Source organism: Empidonax traillii, unplaced genomic scaffold (assembly GCF_003031625.1).
Source record: "Empidonax traillii isolate 1590-97213 ecotype Southwest subspecies unplaced genomic scaffold, ASM303162v1 scaffold1219:size299213, whole genome shotgun sequence".
Lineage (NCBI taxonomy): Eukaryota > Metazoa > Chordata > Aves > Passeriformes > Tyrannidae > Empidonax > Empidonax traillii.
The window spans coordinates 77,674-100,520 of NW_020956412.1; the positions used below are offsets into that span (position 1 = coordinate 77,674).

The 22,847-nt window shown below is 44.9% G+C and overlaps 1 protein-coding gene across 1 annotated transcript in view; it reads right to left on the minus strand.

Moving 5' to 3' along the window:
• LOC114069247 (FERM domain-containing protein 4B-like) overlaps positions 1-14,751 on the minus strand; it is a gene marked incomplete at its 3' end in the record, with an annotated part of 89,590 nt that extends 74,839 nt beyond the window's left edge. The window contains exon 1 of the mRNA XM_027905902.1: positions 14,565-14,751. Within this exon, the coding sequence (XP_027761703.1) occupies positions 14,565-14,723 (159 nt within the window). The remainder of the gene's footprint in view (positions 1-14,564) is intronic.
• Between the last annotated feature and the right edge of the window lie 8,096 nt (positions 14,752-22,847).

A 22,847-nucleotide genomic window follows, 5' to 3' on the forward strand; every position in this document is an offset into this window, starting at 1 on the left:
GTTCTCAAAAGCATCTCAGGCAGAATTTGTGCCTTACGTGTGCGTGGGGCCTTGCAGGGAGGTGCAGTGCTCTTTTGCTGCCTCCCACGAGCTGCAGGACTGCATCCCAGACACTCTGCTCGCTCAACCCACACACGTAGACTGAGCGGAGCCTTTTAGCTCCCGCTCCAGGATATGTGTAAAGGGACCGTAATGAGGAGAAGAAATCAAATCCTTTTAAGCCCAGCTGCTTGGATCATGGGTAAATCTGTGGGCTGGAATACGGGAAAATTCCACAGAACTGGATTTCTTCAAATTCAGTTTGCTGTATGCAACCCCACCATTGCCAAAAGGTGACAAAATTCTCATCTCGCTGCTGGGCTTGTCCCAGACAGTCACAGAGAGAGAAACACCACCAGTGTACAGTAACTGCTTTCACTTAAAAGAGAGCAAGAAAGAAGAGCAGCAATAACAATAAAAAGGGCAAAGACACACTCAGCCTCAAAGGCTTATAAAAAGCAGCTTAGCCTTCAATAAGCAATTCTTTAAAAAGAAATTAATGGAAAAGGTTACAAGCCTGCTCTTGAGCAGAGCCTGTCACACTGCCCTTTCACATTGTTACTACAAATGGAACAAGTTTGTGGCATTTCTTTTCATTTCAGATGCCCTGAAAGGCTGCATTACTCACTGGACCTTGCATTTTCCCCTTCCCAGTCTGCACAATGCACTGAGGAATTCCTCGTGGGTGATTCAGCGGGTGATGCGCGCTGAGCCCAACCTGCACACCCCACGTAGGCAACAAAACACATCTGCCTGTGGTGGGACACAAGGAGCCACATCTATTCAACCCAAACCTGCTTTGCAAAAAAGGAAACCATGAAAAGGAGGGGAAAAAAAAAAATCAGGGTTGTGGGATGGTGCTGTCCCTTCACCCACAGGAGATGGATGAGGATGTGGTGCAGTTGGGAAATCAGAGTGAGGATGGGACAGGGAAACAGAGCCTGAACTTTGCAAACTCGGGGTTGCCCTTCTCATGCAACCAGGCTCTGTCACTAGGTGGTACTGTGCATCACAGCTTCGTGCCTTCTTCCAATTCCTCACTCCTCTGTCCATTCCCTGGGTCAGCTGTTTTACTGGTAAATATTGTGTTTTGAGAGAGGGAACCTGTTGTCCAAGTTCTCTTGTTGCTCCTGACTTCGCACATTTTTATTGCTGAAGACAATTAAAGACTCTGACTCAGCTAATGCTTAGGGTTGGTGCCTGATTTGAGTTTCTTCTGTCACACAGCACATGTTTAATGCTGCCTCGTGGAGCTGTTTAGTGATGGCTTACAACACCTTTCCGCTCCAGGTGCTCAGACTCCTGAAAGGGAAGGAAAACCTCAACAAACCAGGGATGGTTCTATGAAAACAGGGAAAGAAGAAAGATGTTTGATTCTTTTTGTAACGAAACCCTTGGTTCTTTGAAAGATCCTTATCAGTCTTATCATTGCCTGGGAAAGGGCAACAGAGGGATTTGTTGGATTTTCACCGAGTTCCTTTGGCTTCCTGGCAAAAATCCAGGTTCAAGGGATTTGAAAGAACTTGGAAAAGGGGATGTCTTTTGCTTGTGCAAGAAAGCCTGAGCAGCCCAGGGACAGCAGTGCCACATAACACACCTATCCTTTCTTCCACACCATGTCCTGCTGTACATATTTTTGTGCTGTACATATTTTGCCTGTCAGCAAGGCTCTGCCTTCTGATCTACAGATTCAGCCTTGTGCAGCAACTTTGCTTCTATCAGTCCGTGGTGTGGAAGCCACCCATTGCATTTGTAAGATGAAAGCACATGACAGACTGTACTGACTGTATGAATTAGGTGCTGAAAGAAGGTGCTCTTTCTCATTAAGATAACTGTTTATTATGCATACAGCAGCCTTTATAGCCTGGTTGGAGTCTCCTGTCAAATGCACTGTTGTAAACTCAGATTGTCCCAAAGCAGTTCTCAACAAGAGAGGAAGAAACACAGACACACAGGCATTAAAGTCTTGCAAGATCCCAAGATCCTCCAGTCTCCTTGCCAAAGTTGGGTGCAGAGCCCGATGTCCTGATCTCAGGCCAGGACAATGGACCAAGGTAAATTTTTAACTCTTACATTAGCATTGCTATTTTATGTCTTTTCCCTCTTCCCTCAAAAATGATGCAGCTTATTCAGCATTTCCCATCATTCAAGTACTCTCCAAAAGCCTCCTCCAGTCTGAAACAGCATCAGAATAACTGCTGATTTGAGATCCAGCCTTGTCCCAGTCTGACTCCAATTCCGTGCTGCTCTAATGGTACTAATTTAAAACTCCCTTTTTTTTTCATAGCTATGAAAAGTGTCAAATGTTAGTGATTCTGCAGGTTTCACAAAGTGCCAAATGGCCCAGCAAAACCCCTTTTACGGTATTTTTTCTGAGTGTGTTTCATTTTGCGTGAAGACCTTCTGTGTAGCTCAAAATGTAAAGGATGAGCACACTGATGGGTGATCAAAACGAGGTCAGCGATAACTAACACAGGAGGCTTCTTCAAATAGCTGGTCTCGTGCTCCACAGCTGCTGCTCTACAATGCCCAATCACTCAGCTGCACTCACTCCTGGGGTTGCACCATGGACATGTGAAGCAGCACTTGGAATTGTGAGTGGCATTTGGGTTCTGCCTCAGAGAGATGTTAGAAGCAGTGTCATCTGCAAGCACTTTAATTTGCTTATGAACAGGAGATAGGGTGGGAATGGGGGTGCAACTCCTGGGAAGAATAGCCAGAGCAAAAAATACTGAAAAGCCAGATGAGAAACAGCATAAGGAAGGGAAATAGGTCTGCTTAAATCTGTAAGGCGGCAGATATGCGCTGTTTCAAGGGTAGTGAAGCTCTTCAAGGCCACAGGCTTGTCGTCACCTTGGGTCCATCACTCTGCCCAGGTCTCACACCAGCTACTCGGACAGCAACCTGGTTCCACCAAAGGAAATAGTGGCTAAGAATGAAAGAGGAATGGCACATCCCAGGAAAAGATACATGTGAGGAGAAAGATTTGGAGAAGGCCTTTCCTTTGGAAAAAAACCTTGGAGTAAATCCCAAGAGGCCATCCAAAACATCATCTCTAAAACACAAAAAACTTGTGAGACACAGGAGCCAATGCCCCACTGAGAAAACTTATGACTAGTCTGTATTAATATCAATTAATCCCTGGAGACTTGCAAGGTGTCTGGAGCCCTATTAGAGGAGAGGGAGACTTTTGAATGAATTCCAGGATAATGAGATCCACTGAGAGTTGGGTGAGTGAAATGAAAAAGGATGCGGTAAACCAACGGTTATCAGCCCCGACAGAGACTATCTCTGCCCACCCTTGAGCATTCACAAATCATTTCAACACCACGCACACTCTATTCCCTGCTGCATTTTTCTGGCCAGGTTTCATTTACTTCCAACCCTCCCAAGTCTGATGCAAGAGGGAGAGGAAGCTGTAATAGCTGTCATGTCTTCCCCATCCACTTCTAATGGTTAAGACATTATCCATGTGTATTAATAAATGATAGATGCTGGCCTAGGCTGAAGTGGGTGGGAGATGGTCCTAGACTTCTGCAGAGCAAATGGATTCATCTCTCCTGGTCACCCCCAGCTATCGACAGCACTGGGGGACATTTTATGTATGAACTTTCTGCTTTATGTATGAACTGTAAGATGCAGTGAATCACAGGAACGAGTGTGTGCTTATTAAACCATCCACCGGTAAGTGTGTGATTAGTTTTGCTATTATACAGTCTCCCACTTGGGATGGCAGTGGATTACTCCATGGAGCCAGTGTTTATCATCAGCACCCAGCAAAGGGTCAAGGCTTAATCTTTTCTGCCTGGTTTGGCATTCACAGGGGGGATTGTCCTCATGGCTTATCACCTGTGACATGACTCCTTGGAAAAGTCAATGGCAGCACTTGAACCTGGGGCTTTCCACATCAAACTAATCCCTTTTGACCTATGGGTGTAAGCCAGAGGAAGGACAGCATCTTCAGGCTGGGGTGACTCTGAAGCCATGTGATTTTTGCTGAAGCTGGAAAATAAAGCCCATAGTTGGGAAGGACTTTGGCCAGGATGTCCCTCCACAACAGGCTCCCCACCCATGCCAGGACATCCAGGCACTGCGGCGGACAATAATCTAAAGAAAAAGCCCCGGGGTTCAGCCCCCTCCCAAGTTGCACAGAACATGGCTGTTTACACTGGCTCTTTCACAGGATTTCAGGATCTCAGTCCTGAGCTATATTTAGGCTGCAAAACTGCTGATATTTTTTTGGTCGCTGGCCTTTGACACACAAGTGTATTTTCTGAGAGGAAAAATTTCAGCTCTTGACTAAGTGGTGGGAAAATGCAACCCCCAGAAATGTTAAATTTTCTAAAACCGGAGCCAGGAGTTAGGAACCGACAAGGGGAGTTTACATTATAAATACAGTCTGTTGGCTGAGCCAAATGTTTAAGGCAGCCCCACGTTGGGGACGCTTCGTCTCGGCTAGCAGGACTCAGCTGGCTCCTGACACTTAAGACATCCTGATTATTTACATTTCAGCTTTTACCATAAGAGGAAGGAGAGCTGTTAAGAGCTGATTATCTTGGGATGAAGAGGAAAGAAGTTGAAATTGGGACAGAGTCCATTACTGAGACATGCTGTCTGTAAAGCAACTGCTTGTGTTTAGAAAAAAAAGAAGAAAAAAAGTCTCACTTCCAGATTCCTGGTCTGAGTGTGTTACAGGACTGGGATCCAAGGGGAAAAGATTTCTGTGAAAATGGCTTGAATGAAAGAATCCCTTTGTAGGAGGTTATGACTGATAAATCACAGGAATGCTTGTGATATGATATAATAGTGGCAATTAAGAGACATTTCAGATGACGAATGCCAAGAATATGTGATGCAGTGAACTTCCCAGAACCTCTCTTTTCTGAGATGAACACTGACTCTATTCTAACTTTAATTAGGAATTATCCAACCCCCTGTGCTGCTTATTCCCCTTCTTCCTTCACTACCTCCTCATCCCAGTGGCTGCTCTGATATAATTTGTCTGGCACAAACCATTCCTCATTTGCAGTCTGGTTTTGCAAAAACCCCTGATTGATCACCTGAAGTCTTGCAAAGCCCAGCTCAGCTGCTAGCCCTGCTGTTACTCAGAGTTGTTGTCTCAGCTGTGGCTATGCACACGAGGACTTGCATGACTCTAAGCTCCTCTGGATCTTAAAAATATAAAAAAAAAAAATTTAAAAAAAAAAGAGGAACAAGCAGAGGTCAACTCAAGTACAGCAACTTGCAGTAACATAAAGATTCCCAGCCCTCAATCAGGTCTCTCTTCATCATGAGCTGCCTCTTTACCAGCACAGAAGTGGCTGTACAAATGTGTTAAGCTCCTGAACACAGAGCCTTCTGAGATCAGGACTCACGGAAGTGGAGCAAGAAAGGTTTACAGTGACTGTAAAACCCACATTCCTGCCTGCCTGGAGCTTTATGAGACCCCCTCGGGTCCCAGTGTTCGGCAGCTCCAGCGGCACAGTGACCAGTGAAGTTGATGAGTAATTGCACACAACGGGGCTTGCGAGTTATGCAATGCTGCAGACACGGGGTGACTCCTGCCAGGTGCTGGACAGATGCTAATCCCCCACTGGGGTGCCAGATGGAAGTTCACGGAGTGGAGGAATTTGACCTTGGATAACTTTTTGTAGTTGAGACTCAGTGCTGGCTGTCATGCAGAGCCCTTCTCCGGGAGTGGGGGATAGGACCGGCCTGAAACTATGCTTTGTCAGCTCTTTTGGAGTCTCAGTAGACTCACATGTTAAAAAAACCCACCTCCTGAACTGAAAGGAGAGGAAGGAAGAAAAGCAGGATTTCAAATCCCGTGACAATTTTCCTCCAGCTTGGGCTCATAAGTTTCCAATTTAGGAAAACAACAACCCTCCTCTGCTGTGAGCCCACGTGAACACATGCCATGTGTAAGGAGATTTAAATAAAGAGTGTTATAGGTGAATCAAAAGCGGTGGGCATTAGAACTGGCTCTTTATATTTAAACTTAAAAAGTAATTGATGTCCCAGTGTTGGCTGTAGCCCCTTGTGGGTGTCAAATAAGCAGGGGGTTAATATCCTCCTCAATCCAACCTGAGAGGGATGGAGGGAAAGGAATAACTCCTGTGCCTAAGAGCAACTGTTTTTCTCTAAACAATTGGATGCTGTGAGCTTGGTGTGAAGAGAGTTTCTGCAAGGGTTCAGATGATTCACGGCAGCATCTTGGATGCAGCTTCAAGCACAGTCAGGGCAGGATTGCACCAATGGCACTTGTCAGCTCCACCTTAGCTCCAGGAGAACATCTGAAAGAAATGGCACCCATTGCACAAAGCTTTTGGTGGAGCCTCAAAGGCATGTTGCAAACAGTGAAGGGAAAAAGAATTTTTTTCTCCGTGATCATCTTCTTTTATGCAAGAGAAAAAACACATGGAAACATGATGGGGCTGGACCTGTTCTGGGGCTACTCTGAGCCATATATTCAAGATGGATTTCTCTTTGAGGGAGAAGGGGTTGAATCAAACAAAATTTCTTCTGGCAAAACTCCCTGCTGTTTCCAATTACTTTAGAGGATTGAAGTGTTCACAAATGTCTCTCTGGGGAAGCAAAGCCCTTTACCAAAAGCAGATTCCTGGGGGCCTGTCCCATTGCAGAGCATACTGTGTTAACTACAACAGCTGAAGCTGGATGACTCGAGGTGCAGGGCTGCTGGGCACTGTCCTGCTGGTTGCCAACCTTCCTGTGGGCTTCCAGAATCTTCCACTGAGGCCATGGATGACATGTATTTAATCAGAACAGCATGACCGAGCTCTACCTCACAGGAGTGTGGGGTTTTCATACTTTGGCATGTAGTTGGGTTTAGCAGTCTCAGCTCTTTCTGGTTTCAGCACAGAGGGGTAGACAATCCCCAAAGCATGACTTGCATCAAGACACCTATCTTGGAAGGGTCCAGCATAGATGAACTGCCTAATTTTTGACAGCTAAAGGAACACAAAATGCATTCCATCAAGACACTGAGCATAAAACAGCCACACTTAGGAAAAAACAGTTCAGACCTGGCTTCTGCAAACCCAGGAGATCAAAAAGTATTTCCTTTGCCTTGCTGGAAGGTGCATTTCTGCTGTAAGCAGGACGAGCTGCTGAGGATTGTCCCCATTGAGATAGTTTGTATTCCCTGTGGAAAGCACAGTTTTCATCCCTTGCCGACTAAAGCAAAGATGGGGCAGGAATGCTCCGACACTGGTGGTGGCTTCCAGGAGAGCTCAGCTCTGGGACAGACTCAGATCTACTCTTGTTAGGACTAATTCAGCATTGCTTGTGTTTGCTCCTTGGCCGGTGGCCTCTGTAAGCTGCACTGGCAGTCTTAACTCATTTAACGCCATGAAAGACTTTGCCCACACACCTGGGGCAGCCAGGCTCCTTTCCCATGAACAGACTACCACTGGAGACTGAATGTTTCTCACAGGGAGGCAGGATGGAAAAATGCTCAGAGGAGCAAAGCAACACCAAGTACAGGTCCCCTTTTAAGAGGCTTTTGTATGTCTTCAACAAAAAAAGCTCAGTCATGAGATTTCACCACTTCTCCTACCATCCCTAAATGTTCATGTAAAGACAGGTAGGAGGGTCAACATTTGTTTAAAGTCCGTCTAATTTTCTAGCAGCACTGAACAAGCTACAGCCCATAGAAAACACAACAGTGTTGCATTTGCTATAGTTAGTGAGCACAAGCTCCAGCCTGGTTAGCTTGAACAGAAAGGCAGCACAGCAATCCCTGAGGTGATTTAATGGTCCAGGTTCAACTATTGCCCAGAACACCTCTGGAGCTTCTCCCTACCCTTCAGGAAAGCCCTGTGCCTCTTGCCCTGAGCCACGGCTGCCTTGGGAGAAGAGAAGGAAGGAGAGATGAGACCCCACAAGCTGAGGGGAGTAGGTGTTTGTGACAGTTCAGGAGGCAAAAGGGTTATTGCCCCAAACATCCCATGTGTGTAAGCCCTGTGTGCTCCTCTAGTGAGCCCCACCATGTCATTTTACCTTGAATCCTTGGCCTTGGGCAAGACATCCCCCCTCCAGCTTTACCTGAACCTGGCTGCTGCTGCCCTCTTGCCCAATGAAGCGTGGGATGAAGGCTAGCCCTGGGCAAGATAATTTGTCATGTCCCAAAGAGAGGGAATAAACAATAATGTCTAACTGATATTTTGAAGTATTAGCATTTTGACCTCCTCTCCACTGTCACCAATGCTGTGAGGGGCTATGGTGGGGCTGGTGGCAGTGGCAGGGGTCCTGCCAGATTGTCCCAGCCCTTTCCAGCTTTACAAAGGCAGGGCAAGTCTGTATCAGATGCTGAGGACAATTTTACAGTGTGCTATAAAAATACTTGGGCATGGGAACTTACTGAACACCTCTTGTGCTTTCTCCATAGATGTCTTAAGTGGAAATGGCTTGAGGTTCCCCATAGGCTCTTTTTCTCCCCCTGTTTGTTTTCATATGATTTCTGGCAGAGATGAATTTTTAACATTTGATTTTCTCTCCCCTCCTTTCCCTGTCAAACCCTCTTCTGCCTGCCGTGAAGAAGGGGTGAGAAACTCTTCAAGCCAAAAGCTCCTGAGCTGCTTTTAGAAACATATGAAGCTCATTAGCCCTTTCTGCAGCTCTAGGGGTTTTGGGTGGAGGGTTATTTTTTCCTCTTTTTTGTGTGACGTGTTAGTTGAATGTTGCTTTTTTTTTTTTTTTTGGGGAGGGGGAGGGGGGAAGCCATTCAAGTCTCATAAATGCTTAAATATATAATAGTAAAGTTTGAGAAGTCTCCGGGGCAGCTCCAGAGACTGTGGACTAGCTCTGCAAAGAGTGCCAGGGAAAAAAAGTCATAGCTGGCTCCCCTCAAAACTGGAAATTTGTCAGGCCTCAAGCCTAATCAGGCTTTAGGGGGCCTGAAACCTCCTGAGCACCAGCTGTACTGGGGCATCACAATGTTCTGAGAACAGAGCAGCTGCCAGCAAAGAGCCCTGCAAACACAACTCTATGGGTGGCACCAGCACCCACATTCACCACTGTCCTTATGAGCAGAACATCAACAACCCCACTGAAAAACCCTCTGCCCTACACCAGAAGACATCTGGGTTTGCTGTCTTTCAGAGAGTCAGAAACAGCTTCAGCTACAACTTGAGACCTGAATAAGGTCCCATTCTCTTTACTTTAGCTAACTAAAGTGGATTTTGCTGGCTTTTTTCTCCTACCCACCCAACACTCCCACATGCCTAATTCCCCATTTCCTCAGCCTTCACCGTGCCAGAGCTGACTAGATTAATGGGAAATGTTAATATGTCAGGTCTGGAAGGAAAGCAAAGAGCTGGTTGTGTTTGAATTCCACATTAATCTACTTGGTGATGAAGCTATAAATCAAAACCTGGAAGTTTTACCAATCTGAAATGATGTGTTTAACATTTCAGCCCTTTCCTTCCTCCCTTTTGCCCGACATTGATTTGCACAGCCTTTTACAGCAGCAGGGCAGGATTGCAAAATGCTTCTTTTCTTTTGAATCTTTAATTGTGCTTAAAAATTATAAGATGTCTTCAAGGCAAGCAGGGTGAAGAATGATGCTGAAACAAGAATGGAATTCCCAAATTGCTCCTTTTCTGAGGAGGAAGACCACATTCCTCATAGGGTACATGGGGTTGTGGGGATGCCTCAGAGCCCAACAGGAGGTGGAAACAGTCTGTCCCTTCACTGATGCACTGCCCAGCAGTGTGCCAGCAATCCACCAGGTGAATGGAGGAGAAGCCTCAAAACCCTTCAGCTCAACTCTCCAGTGCCCATGGCAGCTGGGGGAAAAACCATTGGCATCCCCTGCCAGCAGCAGGCATCCTGTGGGAAACACACCTCAGATGTGCCCACCCAGTGCCTCTCCTCAGGGAAAGTAAAATTACGGGATCTGGAAAGCAGAATCACAGAATGGTTTGAGTTGGAGGAGACCTTAAAGATCATCTCGTTACAACCTCTTGCCATGGGCAGGGACGTCTTCCACTAGACCAGGTTGCTCAAAGCCACTTCCAAGCCGGCCTTGAACAACTCCAAGGATGGGGCATCCACAGCTTCTCTGGGCAACCTGTGCCAGTGTCTCACCACCCTCACAGTGAAGAATTAATTCCTCATATCCAAGAATTTCTTCCTAATAGACAAAACTAAACCTTTTACTAAAATATGGAACGATTCATGAATTTGTGTGTCTGCCAGCACACCAAAAGCTCTTTCCTCTTTTTCATCTTAGTTAAACATCCAGCCCCTTGATGCTACAGCCTACCTCCTTCCTTAATCCCACTGCCTGTAACAGGACATGTGAGGAGCAATGAGGCACTGAAGACAATTCTGTGCTTGTGTCTATAGCCCAAAGTGAGTAATTTTATTGGTTTCTGCCTGAAGTAAAATTACTTAACTGTCTTTCTGAGTACTTGGGGGATAAGAAGCAGCGTATAAAAAGTACACGGCACTGCTGCATTCAGTGTGTGAGGAATTAAATGTCTGTGATTGGTATCCTTGAGAGATGGCTCTACATCCAAGGGTCTACCTCTGACTTGGTAGGAGCAGTTGGTGGGATTTTAAAAAGACAGACACATAAACACATTTTTACTGAAGATGTAGGTCCTGGCCTGCCTAATATTCTTTGACATTGCACAGGCACAGCCTGGAAACTAAAACATTTGTTGATGGATTTGGAGATTAAATAAATAGTGAATTATCTTCAGGATGTTAAAATGCAGAACTGACTGCCTACCCCATAATAGTAAACCAGCCCTCCCCCAGTACTTCTTGAAATGTGAGTATTTCTGCAAAAGCAGACACTGTGTTAGTTCACAGGGCCATTTGTTTAGTAGGTCAGAGCAGTCAGACATCTGGGCATTGGTAAAAATACATCCGACAGCTCGGTGGCATCTTGCACAACCGACTGTCTGAAAGCCTGGACTGGAAGTTTATTGTTTGTTAATCTCCCTTTTCAAATGAATTCCAATCATGCAGTCAGGAAACCACATGGTGGATCACAAAACACAATTAAAATATAAAAAGAATTCATTACAATTAAAATATAGCGACTGGTGAATATTAGCCCCACTGAAAACAGATCAAGGCAAGAGTTTTGTTCAGACTGGGAAGACAAATGTATCCCTGAGAATCAAAGGAGACTTGCTGGAGGATTTATTTGCCAGGAAAAGAAACGCAGACTGAGACAGATGACAGTACCTTGCTGCAGGGTACCAAAAGCCTCTAGTTCTCAGATGGCCTGAGTACCAAAGCATTGCTTACAGACAGTGAGAAATGGAGTCACTCAGCATCTCTGAGACAAATCCAGTCTGGAGACCCAGAATGAGGGAACAGTATTTTTTGATTGTTTTAACCTATATATAAAACAAGATTGTTTTAACCTATGTATATGTTATAACAACTACTACTCTGAGTGCAGCTTGAGCAAGTCCAGACTTCTGATTTGCTGTGTAAGTTTGGATTTGAAGATTGAAATCTCAAGTGTTTCTATCTCACTCTGACCACCACAGCCCAGAACTGCTATTCCATCTACCTCTGCTAATGCATTGCTGCTGACTTTCTGAGACCCAAGAAAGCAAAGTCTCCCTTGTCAGACATAAGGGGAATTACACTGATTATGTCGATGCCTGGAGTTTCTTTTCAAGAACTCACTGCCTGTTGTATTGGCAGTAAATCTGGATTGTACCCTTTATACAGCATTAGCTTAGTCTTTATATATTTTGTAGATGAGACATTAAAAGGGAATTTCAAAGTTTTGGAAGGTTGTATGGTGGAGATAACAGTTTAGGGCAAGGATACAGAAAAATTCTCCAAGTCAGGGATGCAGCCATGGCTTTGGTTGGTGGTATAAAGGAAGAGCTGAGTCCTCCCCAGTGTTGTGTGCCCAGCACAAGGGTCTTGCTCAGCCAGGAACCTGGCTGTGTGCTACACTGCTCTGCTACCCACAACTCGGTCACAACAAATGGCCCCAGAAGCACAGATGCACTGAGATGTGATTAACTCAAAGATAAAAAGCACAAAGCATACTTTTTGGAGTATGGAAAAAGTTTTGCTTTATTTTACAAAGTTAACTAATGGTCCTGCAGCTGATCTACTTTGCTCTCAAGATGCAGTAGCAACAGGGATTAAGATATAGTAGCAACAAAAACTAACATGGTCAAGAGCTTATTTGCTCATCTAAGTAATAAACAGTGGAAGAAGTTTCTGTCTCTGGAAAGTGATTAAACTGTCAGGCTTTCTGTCCAAGTAATATCCTACTAAAATACCCTGCCAGCATTTAAATTGGAGGATGCTGGCTACTGGAGTAAATGCTTTTAGGATTAATATACATAAGTGTGGAGTTAGCCATCAGCTCATCCTGGCTGCTAATAACACTGCTGCTGCTGGATCTCTGCAGTGATGAGATCCCTTTCCCAACAAACCTCCACCCAGCAGCAGCTCTCGTGGTGCCTGACCCATTATTTCAGATCCTCTCCAAAGAATTGGAAGCTCATGGGCATTGACAAATAAAGTGACGTGGTTTTCCTGAGCTTTTGAGTGTGTTCACTGACTGTCTGAGAAACAAAAAGCTGGCCAAGTCCACCCTGACCCGTGAGTGTCAGGCTGCACTGAGGCTTGTTTGGGTGGGAAGGGAGGCACCTTTGCTGGTCCCATTTCATTAATGACTCTACCAAAGTGGGGATAACGTGCCAGGAACATGATATAATGCCATGAGGGATGGCTGAAAGGATGTGCATGTTGTAATGGAAAAAGTTCACTTGTGGATGTGCTCAGTGCTCACAAAAGAATAAATCTGTTAGAAGACCACCAGTCCTGGGATTTGTCACAGGCAGTAGCATCTCCTGATGTGTGGTGTGTAGGCTGGGATACATTATTAGCAGTCAGAATCTGGACACATCTGAAAACTAAATCCTTAGTTTTCGAGGATGCTTTTAATAGGTGGGGTGTAAAAAGGGGTTAAGCACTGAGCCCTCTTGCTTCCCCCTCCCCTTTCCCAGGCCCAAGTGAGCTAATTGCCTTCAGGTTCAGGTTCTTCAAATAAGCTGCAGAGAGAGGATGGGGCAGCCCCACACCACAGGCAGCCTCTTCATAGGCTGACCTGTGAGTTCAAAACAGTCAAGACCCAGCACAGCCCAGGGAGGGCAGCTTGGTTCGCTTTTAGCCATCACAGAGATACGTCTCATGGGCGTTTCAAACTCAAGCCCTGGGGCCACCAGGGCAGTCAGTGGGGCAAGAGCCCTTCTGGGCATTGGGTTTGTGTTTCTGGCTGTCTTCTGGAAAAAGTACTTAAAATAAAAATGCTGCCCATGCCTCCAAAGACCATAAAATCTATTCCTGAAGTCTGCTGAAACCAGAGCATGATTTGAAGCTGGTTCAAAGTTTGCTGAAATTACTAAGAGCCTTGCCCTGGTCTCCCTCTAACCAACACACACCATTTCTTCAGACTTTTAATCTGCCTTCTTCTGTGTAACTTGGCTTCACATGTGGAGACTTCCAAAGCACAGGAAAAATGAAATACCGAGTAAGTGGGAGTAGCAGAAAATGCATTTTCCAAATGCAAATACCAATCAGTTGCTCCAGAGTCTGGCATTAAACAAATCTTTGGAGATGATGAATATTGTAACGGGATTGTCACCACAGCAGAATAAATGCCTAGCCTTAGTTGTCCAAGGTTGATTAAAAAAGCAGACGAGCTGCATACTGGTTGGTTTACAGTGTCTTTGCAACCTGGACTCACCTATGGACTGGAATGAGTTGCTATTCAAAGTGACATTCAGTTCTAGTTCCTTCACTGTGATGTTCAGCTTATTTAACCCAATTTGGTCAGTCTCAGAAACATACACAGTTTATTAGAGCTGTGTCATTATACCTCAAGCTGCAAACAATTAGTGTAAGTCTACAGAGAAGCCAGTCAACCATGCCCCAAAGCTCTCAATACCACATAAACCATACATCGAGTGAAACAAATGTTTTAGAAATCAGATGCCTGGGACTTTGCAAGATGAAGCAGTCAGAAGGCATTGCACAAGTCAGGTAGGGATAACTAGTGCTACTGCAGTTTAAAACCCCCTGCAAATGCCCATTTTCCACAGGTTAGGTGCCTTTAGGCATCATTTTCCCAAGGGTAAGTTATAAATTATTCCTGTACAGCTGCAGGGACAGTGTGAGGACACAGAGTGGCTAAGGTTGTACTTATGAGTATAAAGCTCAAGGAAAGAGGATATAGCAGACTGAACTTTAATTTATTTTCACTTATTCCCCTTGGCTCTGTCGAATGGAGAGCTTGGACCTGTGTTTCACCATGGGAGACCCCATCACCATCCTCCTACCCAAAATGTTTCTCCTCCCACTCCTCCCCTGCCCAGGCTGTCTCCTGTCCCACCATCTACATAGGACCCAAAGCGGTCTGTAGGAACAGGACAGGACCCTGCGAGACTTCCAGGGGTTCTGCCCCCCTGCAGCACCGGGGTTTGAGGGTCTAGCCCGGTGTTTTGTAACCCTACCTGATAAACGTCTCTGGAAATGCACCATGGCTTCAGCATGAGCTGCAGGACCCTCAGGTTTCCAAAGCGGCAAGTCCGCAGAGCCCGGGACGTCAGGCTCCACACCAGGCTGTCCCAGCTGTAGAGCAGATCCTCAAAGCCAAAGAGCACAGCAGCCATGCCAGCTCCCTGTGTGAATCACCCCGGATTCCCTGCTTAGAGGCAAACAGCTAATTCCAAGGTGCCTTTTGAACCGCAGGGTTAAAAAGTCACTGCAATTTCCATCAAAGAAGGAGAAATAAAAGCAAGAAAAAAAAAAATCAACCAGCAAACCACCAAACCAAAACGGACAACAAAAAAACCAGCAGCCAAAATAAACTGTTTGGGGATGTGCCTTTCTCCCTTCGCACACGCCCTTCAGGATGTGGTTTCTCCCTCTGTGTATCTTCTCAAAGTAAGTCCTGTTGCACCCAAAGATGAGCAAGGAAAAGGTAAAAATACCTCTCCTGACTTAGAAAGGCAATGGCACATCCCTCGCAAAGGGCTTCTTGGTAACACTGCATCACCTCCCAGCTCTCCGCTGCAGAACCAAGAGGCAAACTCGGATCCAAAGTCATCACTTTGCATGCTCGGTCCTGGGACTCCATCCAGAGGGAAGAAAAAAGCCGCTCACGCTCCGTCTGCCAACATTCCCAAGACATTCCAGTATTGGGCTTAACTCTTTCAAACACTCCCAAGGAACATCTGAGAAGGAAGCTTTGCCACATGCAACATTTCATCCTTTCGTTTCGTGTGTCGACTCCCCATCACACTGTTACACTCCAGTCTTTTCCTCACTAAGTTGCCTGTTCTGGAGCCTTTTTGTATTTTGAACCAAGAAGGGAACTTAATCTGTGCATGAGAATTATGCAACAGTTTGCCAAGCACCTTATTAACCCAAGGGGTGATATTTTGTAAAGTTGCATGGATTAAACAATGGCCTTTTAAAATCAGCCTGATTGAGCTGATGTGGACATATTTTTAACCCTTGATGAGATCACATTCATAAGGTTGGGTCTTCTCTGAACAAGCCCAGGAGAATGCAACACATTTCTTTTCATCTGAGCTGGATGCAAACCACCCTTTTTGGTCTACAGATACAAAAATGGCATCCCTTACTTACACTTCTTTCCATCCTTACAAACAGTTCTGACATCCCTTCCTAAAATAAGTGTTGAGGAGAGATCAGTTCCCTGACTGTTTCCCCTCAGGAGCACATTGTCTGGGTGGAGACTTCAATGCTGTCAACATTTATGAGGAGTTGAGCTGAGGGAACTGGTCCAGTGAGGGTGAAAATACACTATCAACATGAGGATTTTGCAGTTCAGTTAAATCACCACAAAATCATGCAGTTATGTTGCAAGACGTTTTCCAGCTCAATCCCATGAGTGCTTCTACATATTTAATCACCAGGTGAGGAAACTGAGGAGGAAGTATTTTTATCAAAGGCACAGTGCAAGCCAGTGCCCTTGGAGACAGCTGCCTGTCAGTGCTATTTTTCACTCATTTCACTCTCCCTTCAGAAGAATGTGCAAAAAAAGGCCACAGGACTTGGAGGGAGCTGACAGGAGTCAGTTGGAGAATGCCTACATGGAGTTGCTTCCAAGGAGGCACTTTTTAGAGGAGTAGGGAGGACAACACCAGTTTGGGTTGAAATCACAAGGGACTTGAACTCCTAAAGCTGCTGGTTTAGCAGAGCTGAGAAGACATAATTTCCCAAAAGTGTCTTCTCTGATTCAACTCCCTGGATAGGGAAGGAGCAGGAATATTAATATCTTCTTGATTTTCTGTAGGTCTGTCCCACCATGACCCCATCCATAATTTCTTCTTTGAGGACTGGAGGACACAAAGCGAGCCGTGCGTCACGATAACGGCACAAGGATGCTCGTCAGCTCATTGACAGGGCAGGTGGAGGGCCAGGAAAATACAGCTGCAAAATTCATGTTCTCAGCCTAATTGCTTCTTCAGGACTTCATTTTTAGAGAGGATTCATAAAATATGGTAATAAAATCGTAATAGTGTTTCCTTCAGACTTGTTAGAAGCTATTCATTCTGCAAAGTGCGGTTTTCCTTCCTCCTCTCCCTCTCCTTGCCTGTTTTCTTGGTGTCCAGCCTTTGCTGTAGTCTCCCTACGCTTATCATCTGTTGGTTGTTTGCCTGCCTGTAAACTCTGCATCTGTTAGCAGTGATGTAGACAAGGGATCAGGAACATCTCCATTATAAAGCCTCATTTGAAAGAAAGGTACTTTTTTTTCCTTATATATAAATTGACTAGACAATATTTGCTCCAGGCTACAGCCTGATATATAAGATCTCTGCCTGGGAGCACAGGAGGGGAAAAGAAAGAAATGTGTTTGATAAAGGAAAACAGAGGGGGGAAAAGAAACCGTAGCAAGTGATTGCTCTGGGATGTGACATAACCCCTTTGGTATTCCGGAAGGGGGAGAGGAGGGGAAATGGAGGATATACCACAGTTTTAAAATTAGCTACCCCATATGTGCATCAAGTCTTTCCGTATGGTTGAAAGGAGACTTTCAGCCCCCATCCCAACTCAGTAATTACTCAACAGATGAGGGCAGCTCTGAAGGAGCCTTTTCACTTGGCTGATGACATAATCAGACTTTCTGAAAACAGTTCTCCTACGTATTTATTTAACTGAGAGACTGGAGCAGTCCCTTTAGGAGTCACTTGAGTCTACAGAAAGCCCAGTGAACATTTCACTGGATAGATTTACCTTCATGATTAGAGCAGATTGTTTGGTTTCCTGGGGAGATTTTCCCGCTGATCAGACACATAATATTTTTTGAGAGGGTAAAAGCTGCCTGAGTACAGATAAACCATCCCACCTTGCAGCTTCTGAGGGAATTGCAACCATGGAGGTTTCTCAGACAAAGATAGCCCATCCCCTCTAGAGTCAACTACCAAAAGAGCTCTTTTCCAGGCAGACACCACAGAATGTGCTCTTTCCTATCCAAAAAAGTCAGAAGAGGTCATTGCTACTGGGAATGGCAGAAGAGAGGAGAAAAAATTATGAGAATCGGCAACTTGGCTCCTCTACTGGTGTACCCTTTAAGTAATTTCTGTAAAATCATCTTCTAATTCAATAAAACGTGCTCAGCTTCACCTTCACTAAGGTCAATTAGAAAAAAAAGCCCTTTGCACTCGACATAGATCTATAGACATTTGCAGGTCTTTTCCTCTCTAATTATGCGCTGATTATTTCCCGCTGTTTCTGAGAAAATGTCAGCCAAAACATTTACTATGAAACCTCCCACGTTTTACTGACAGTCCAAAGGCTGTTTCTAGGGTATAAAAATAGCTCCTTACTTCCCATGAAAAAAAGGAAAAGAGACCAAACCCCTTGGGCTGCTGTGTTGTTTCATGGGACTGTCACTGAGGCCTGAAGGCTGGGGGTGGATTTCCCAACCCAAACCCAGCCGGCAGCTCCTCCTCAGTGCAGACCCTGCAAATCCCTGCTGTGCACTGGTGTAGGTGGATGCTGCCTGCACCATGAGCTTGAGAGACAGGTCCTTGTTTGCCTTTTTATATTCTGGCCTTGGAAAGGAGAATTCAGCCTCTCTTTCCAGCATGGTCCACAGTAAATCTCTACCTACAGCTTCCCAATGGGTGTGGATGTATTTGGGGGTGCTGAAAGAAGGATGTGCTGTGTGGAAGGCAGTGTCCTTTGAGCTTGCTGTAGACATACCAGAAATATCCTGTTTCTGCTCCACATATGGCCCCAATGGTCCCTGCAGCTACAGCCCAACATGGTCTTTTAGGTTCTATTTCAAATTCATGTCCCTTTTTGATCTTTATTTCTCTAAAATGTAAAGAGGATTAACGTTGTTAGGATATTTGTGCCCAAAGTTCCCTTTCATGTTGCAGCTTCACGCTTTCTTATGTTGGAGATGTTTTTTTGAGATAAATAAATAACTAGTTACATTTTTCTCCTTGTGCCCTGATGGCACGTAATTTTTGTGACCAGTATGATGGGAATTGTTAGTGATGTTCCACTGCCAAGTGATCAAACACACCGAGCAGAAGCCATGCCCCTTCCTTCACATCTTCCCAGACAGAGCCAGGGTGCTCAGTGGAGATTTACAGAAGTGACTTCCCTCCCATAACTGAACTGAACATAGACCCTTGCAAGATTTCTTAATGGTCATTGTGCACCAAATCCACTACAGAACCTGAGCCTCTGAGTGCCCTATTTTCACTCAAACCAAGGTGCTGTCGTCCCTCATACTGGGCTTCCTCATCTTTCTCCTGACACCCAAGGAGGCTTCATAGAGATTTTTGATGTGTTCAGTGGGAGTTTCCCAAAGTGCAAGGGCAGGATACTATTGGCTTTATTTCTTGTACCTTTGCCAGGTTTTGCACTTTGTGTAGGAGAACCTTTGAGGGAAGGGTCTTAAAAGGAGCTGGGACTGCATTTGAGTTAAAGAAGCAAATCCTAAGACTTGAGGCTTATGTTATACAAGACAAGGAAACTTGTCTGAATTTAAGAGTGAAAATAGAGTATGGATGTCCATACTGCGTCTGCCAAGCACTTTGATCAGCTAAGGGTTGACCCTATATTCATTTTGAATTGCTAAAAGATTGTGACTTCAGTCTGGCTAGGCCACAACATCTGGACAACGATTTGCCTGAAACTTTACAGACTTGTAAAGGAGGTGTCAACACTCCTAGCTCACCTCTCTGGAGCTGTAAGAAAAGAAGCTGTACTTGGAAGCATCAGCCCAAAAATCTGCTCCCCCATGCAAATGTGATGCCCCTGTCGCACTGCTTCAGTTACCTCCTAGCTCTCACCTACCACATCCTTCCCAAACCAGATAGGAACAGCCTGACTCCCTGGTCTGCCACCACTGACAGCCCTTAAACTATCCTGCAGAGAAAATTCAAGAAACGGAGGATTTCCCTGCTGGTTGCATTTTAGGATGAACATCATGAGTCAGAAATCCTGAGCAATTTCTTCAAGATGTTCTCACGAGTCCATATGGCCTAAAATGTTCCATAATGAAATGAACTGCTGTTTCACAGTAATAACTGAATGAAAATTTACTGTTCCATCCATCCACCTTGATCATAACATTTCTAAAGCTCTTTGGAAATGTAAAGTGCTCTGGTAGTGCTGAGTATTATCGTTATGCAAACAGCAGCTCCCTCTGCATAAGGCTCTACGTGTCCTCACTTCAGAGAGATTTTTATTGACTGACACAGGAGAGTGTGTCATATCCTCAAATCATACACATTTCATTTCCTAAAGTAACTTGTGTTAGTGATTTAACAAGGTTTAAAAGTAGGTGAATCCTATAAAGCTGGGCTTTTACTTGTCCCTAATATTCCACCGGCTAAAGTGATTTTCACTTCTACTATGCAGAAACGTGAAAGAGATTGGGCAGAGATTTGCTATTCAATCCTCTTTCTCCATGAACACTGTGGTGAATGAGTCTGCAGGAGGGGATGTAGGTCAGGACAATGTATTAAGGAAATAGTGCAGAACAGCCTCAGAAAGTGAATGGTGAGATCTTAAATACGATTATTCTCTTTGGAAACCCAAGCTTATGATTAACTCTGATCCCGCTGGCGTCTGTAACGTCCTGTGACCGGGGTCTCCAATCAAAGCAGCACGTGCTTGCAGATGTCCATCACCACAAGGCTCATCATCACTCTGTTATTATGTGCAGAAATGCTTGGGAGAATTATTTTTGGCCAGAGGAAAATGGAAAAAAATCACAGCCAGCTTAGGAGGCAGGTATAAATAGGGAACAACCTAAAGCTCATCCAGCAGCTGAGCTTTTTTCCTACCATGTTATTCACCCATGTCTAAAATAGCCTCTGACAAGGTTCAGGGGTGAAACAATGCAAACCTGTGTTTGTGCCCATCAGGAGGGCACTGAATCTCAGACTGTGGATCAAACACGCCTGACTGTTCTCAGAAAAAGTCACGCACTAGTGCAGTTACAGTCTTTTGGTTTCAAGCTTTGGCTTATTCCTTTGGAGACTGGAACAAATATTTGCCTTTGGAGGTTGGAACTAGATGATCATTAAGGTCCCTTCCAACCCAAACTATTCTATGATTCTTTATGAGAAGTTCCCATGCTACCCCTGTGTTCATATAATTTTGAATTATACATTTATCTGGTGCTTCCTACCTCTTATCAGATGATGGTCAAGCTGTCCAAATGGCCTTGGCTGTGGTTTTGGAGGACACATTGCTTCATGTTGCAGATGTCCCTTAACTGATACTACTTGCCTGGGAGAGGGACAAGTTTGTTGGTTCATAAAAAGCCAGTCTGCAGTTCTGCCCTATGGCAAGATGGATAATTTAATGAAGGGCAGCCTTGCTGTCCATGCAAAACAAGCCTACACACACCACAAATGGCCCCTTGCAGCAGAACATTTTACTACAGCGTATCCTGAAAATACATTTAAATATCTGCCTGATTCAGACCCAGTGGTAACATTTACTACATTCAGTGACTGATACAAAGTCCTTTCTGTTCACAGACAAGAGTGAGCATTTCATTGAAAAGGAGAAGGGCAAAAGGAACATGTTTTAGAAAATCAGTGGTCCAGATTTCTCATGTGTGATCTTGCTTATGGGTTGGAATGTCTGCTCCTGCCTAAGTTGAAGAATACATACTTAGTTTATTCTGAAACTCCCTATAGAAGATAATTACAAAAAATACTGGTATTGCTGGTTAGGATGTAATTGCCACTGGACAGAGAGGAAAGATAAGCAGGTCAAATATAACCTTCAGAGTGGAAATGAGGAGGGATCTGGTCCTGTTCTAGAAAAGCCACCAGTTTCTTGAGCAACATTAGAAGAGTCACATAACTTTATGGGTCTCCATTTCCTCGATTAATTCACTGGCATTTGTCAGATGACATAAATTCTCAGGGGAACTATTTTACTTAAAAAGTAAAAAAGTGTTCAGCCTGCTAGAAAGCCAACTGGTCATGTTCCATGGGAGGCATACACAAAAAGCAGAAGTACTTAAGATATCTTGGATCGATAACGTACCCTCTGTGTTGAAAGCTCCTACACTGATTATTGAAATGAGCATAACTATGGGTAAATAAATGTTCCCTGAGGTGAAGACTACTTATGCACATATATACTCCCTGTGGGAGGAGTGTTGTACATATCCAGGCGATGCTAAATGCATGTAGGGAGGCTGCTGTGGAGGAAGGGCATGGCTCTCTTGACTTTGGGGTAGAAATGTCCCACACTGAGCTGCTGACTCCACAAAGCACACACTTGCACACTCATTCGTGGCATCTACTCTGGAGCTGGCTCATGTGGGGTGGTTTGCTTGTTCCTATTGCTGCAGAACAATTAATCTGCAGATGGGAAACGCAGGAGTCAACAGAGGGGGATTACTGTACTGCAGCAGATCTTCACGCTGAGAACATCTCCCCAGCTGGGACCAGTTAGGCCTTCTCAGTAGAGCATAAGAGTTGACCTCTACCCTGTTTGCTCCCGAAACGCAGACCCCTGTGGCTCGTGCTAATGGAAAATCTCCATTTGCATCGTAGGACAGCCCTGGATCCATGCCATCCACAGTGATAATGCATTCACAGTTGACAGAAGTTGATAACTTGCGCTTCTGTTGCTGGTTGGTTTAAAACCCTGAGCAAACATCAGCTTCTATTTCCTCTCGATGCACTGGGAGATTTGTATTATTGAGTTGCCACCAGAGCTGCAGATAAACAGGGACAAGAGGGCTGAAGTGCCCGTGTGGGACAGACAGTCACAGGGGCTGGCAGTCCTGGCTTTCCTTTCCTCTGCTTGCTTTCTACAGCTACTATTACACCCACGGAACCTCCCGCATTTCCAGACAGGGTACTGAGTTTTAGGAGGTATAAATAGTAGCCCAGACTCCATCTGCAGGGGTGGAGAGGAGTTAATCAAACTCCCCCACACTCTGTCTTCCAACCTGATGATTTGCCATGGGGGATCCCAACTCACTGACTGGCTTGTTTGCTCATACCTCCTGAAAAGAGGATAAAATAGATAGAAAGCTGCTGGATCGAAGCAGCAAGTCAGTCACTTGATTGTCTCTATGGACAGAGCAGACTGAAGCCGTTTAGAAGTTAAAACAAAGAGGATTTACGCTCTTGATTTAGAAATGTATGACTCATTCCCATTTTGGCTGTTAGAAGCGGCTGTCATTTCCCCTGCCCCCAAAACATCCATGCCATAAAAAATAAAACCCATAAGCTCTTTGCTGTTCTTATCTTGATGCACAAAGAATTCAA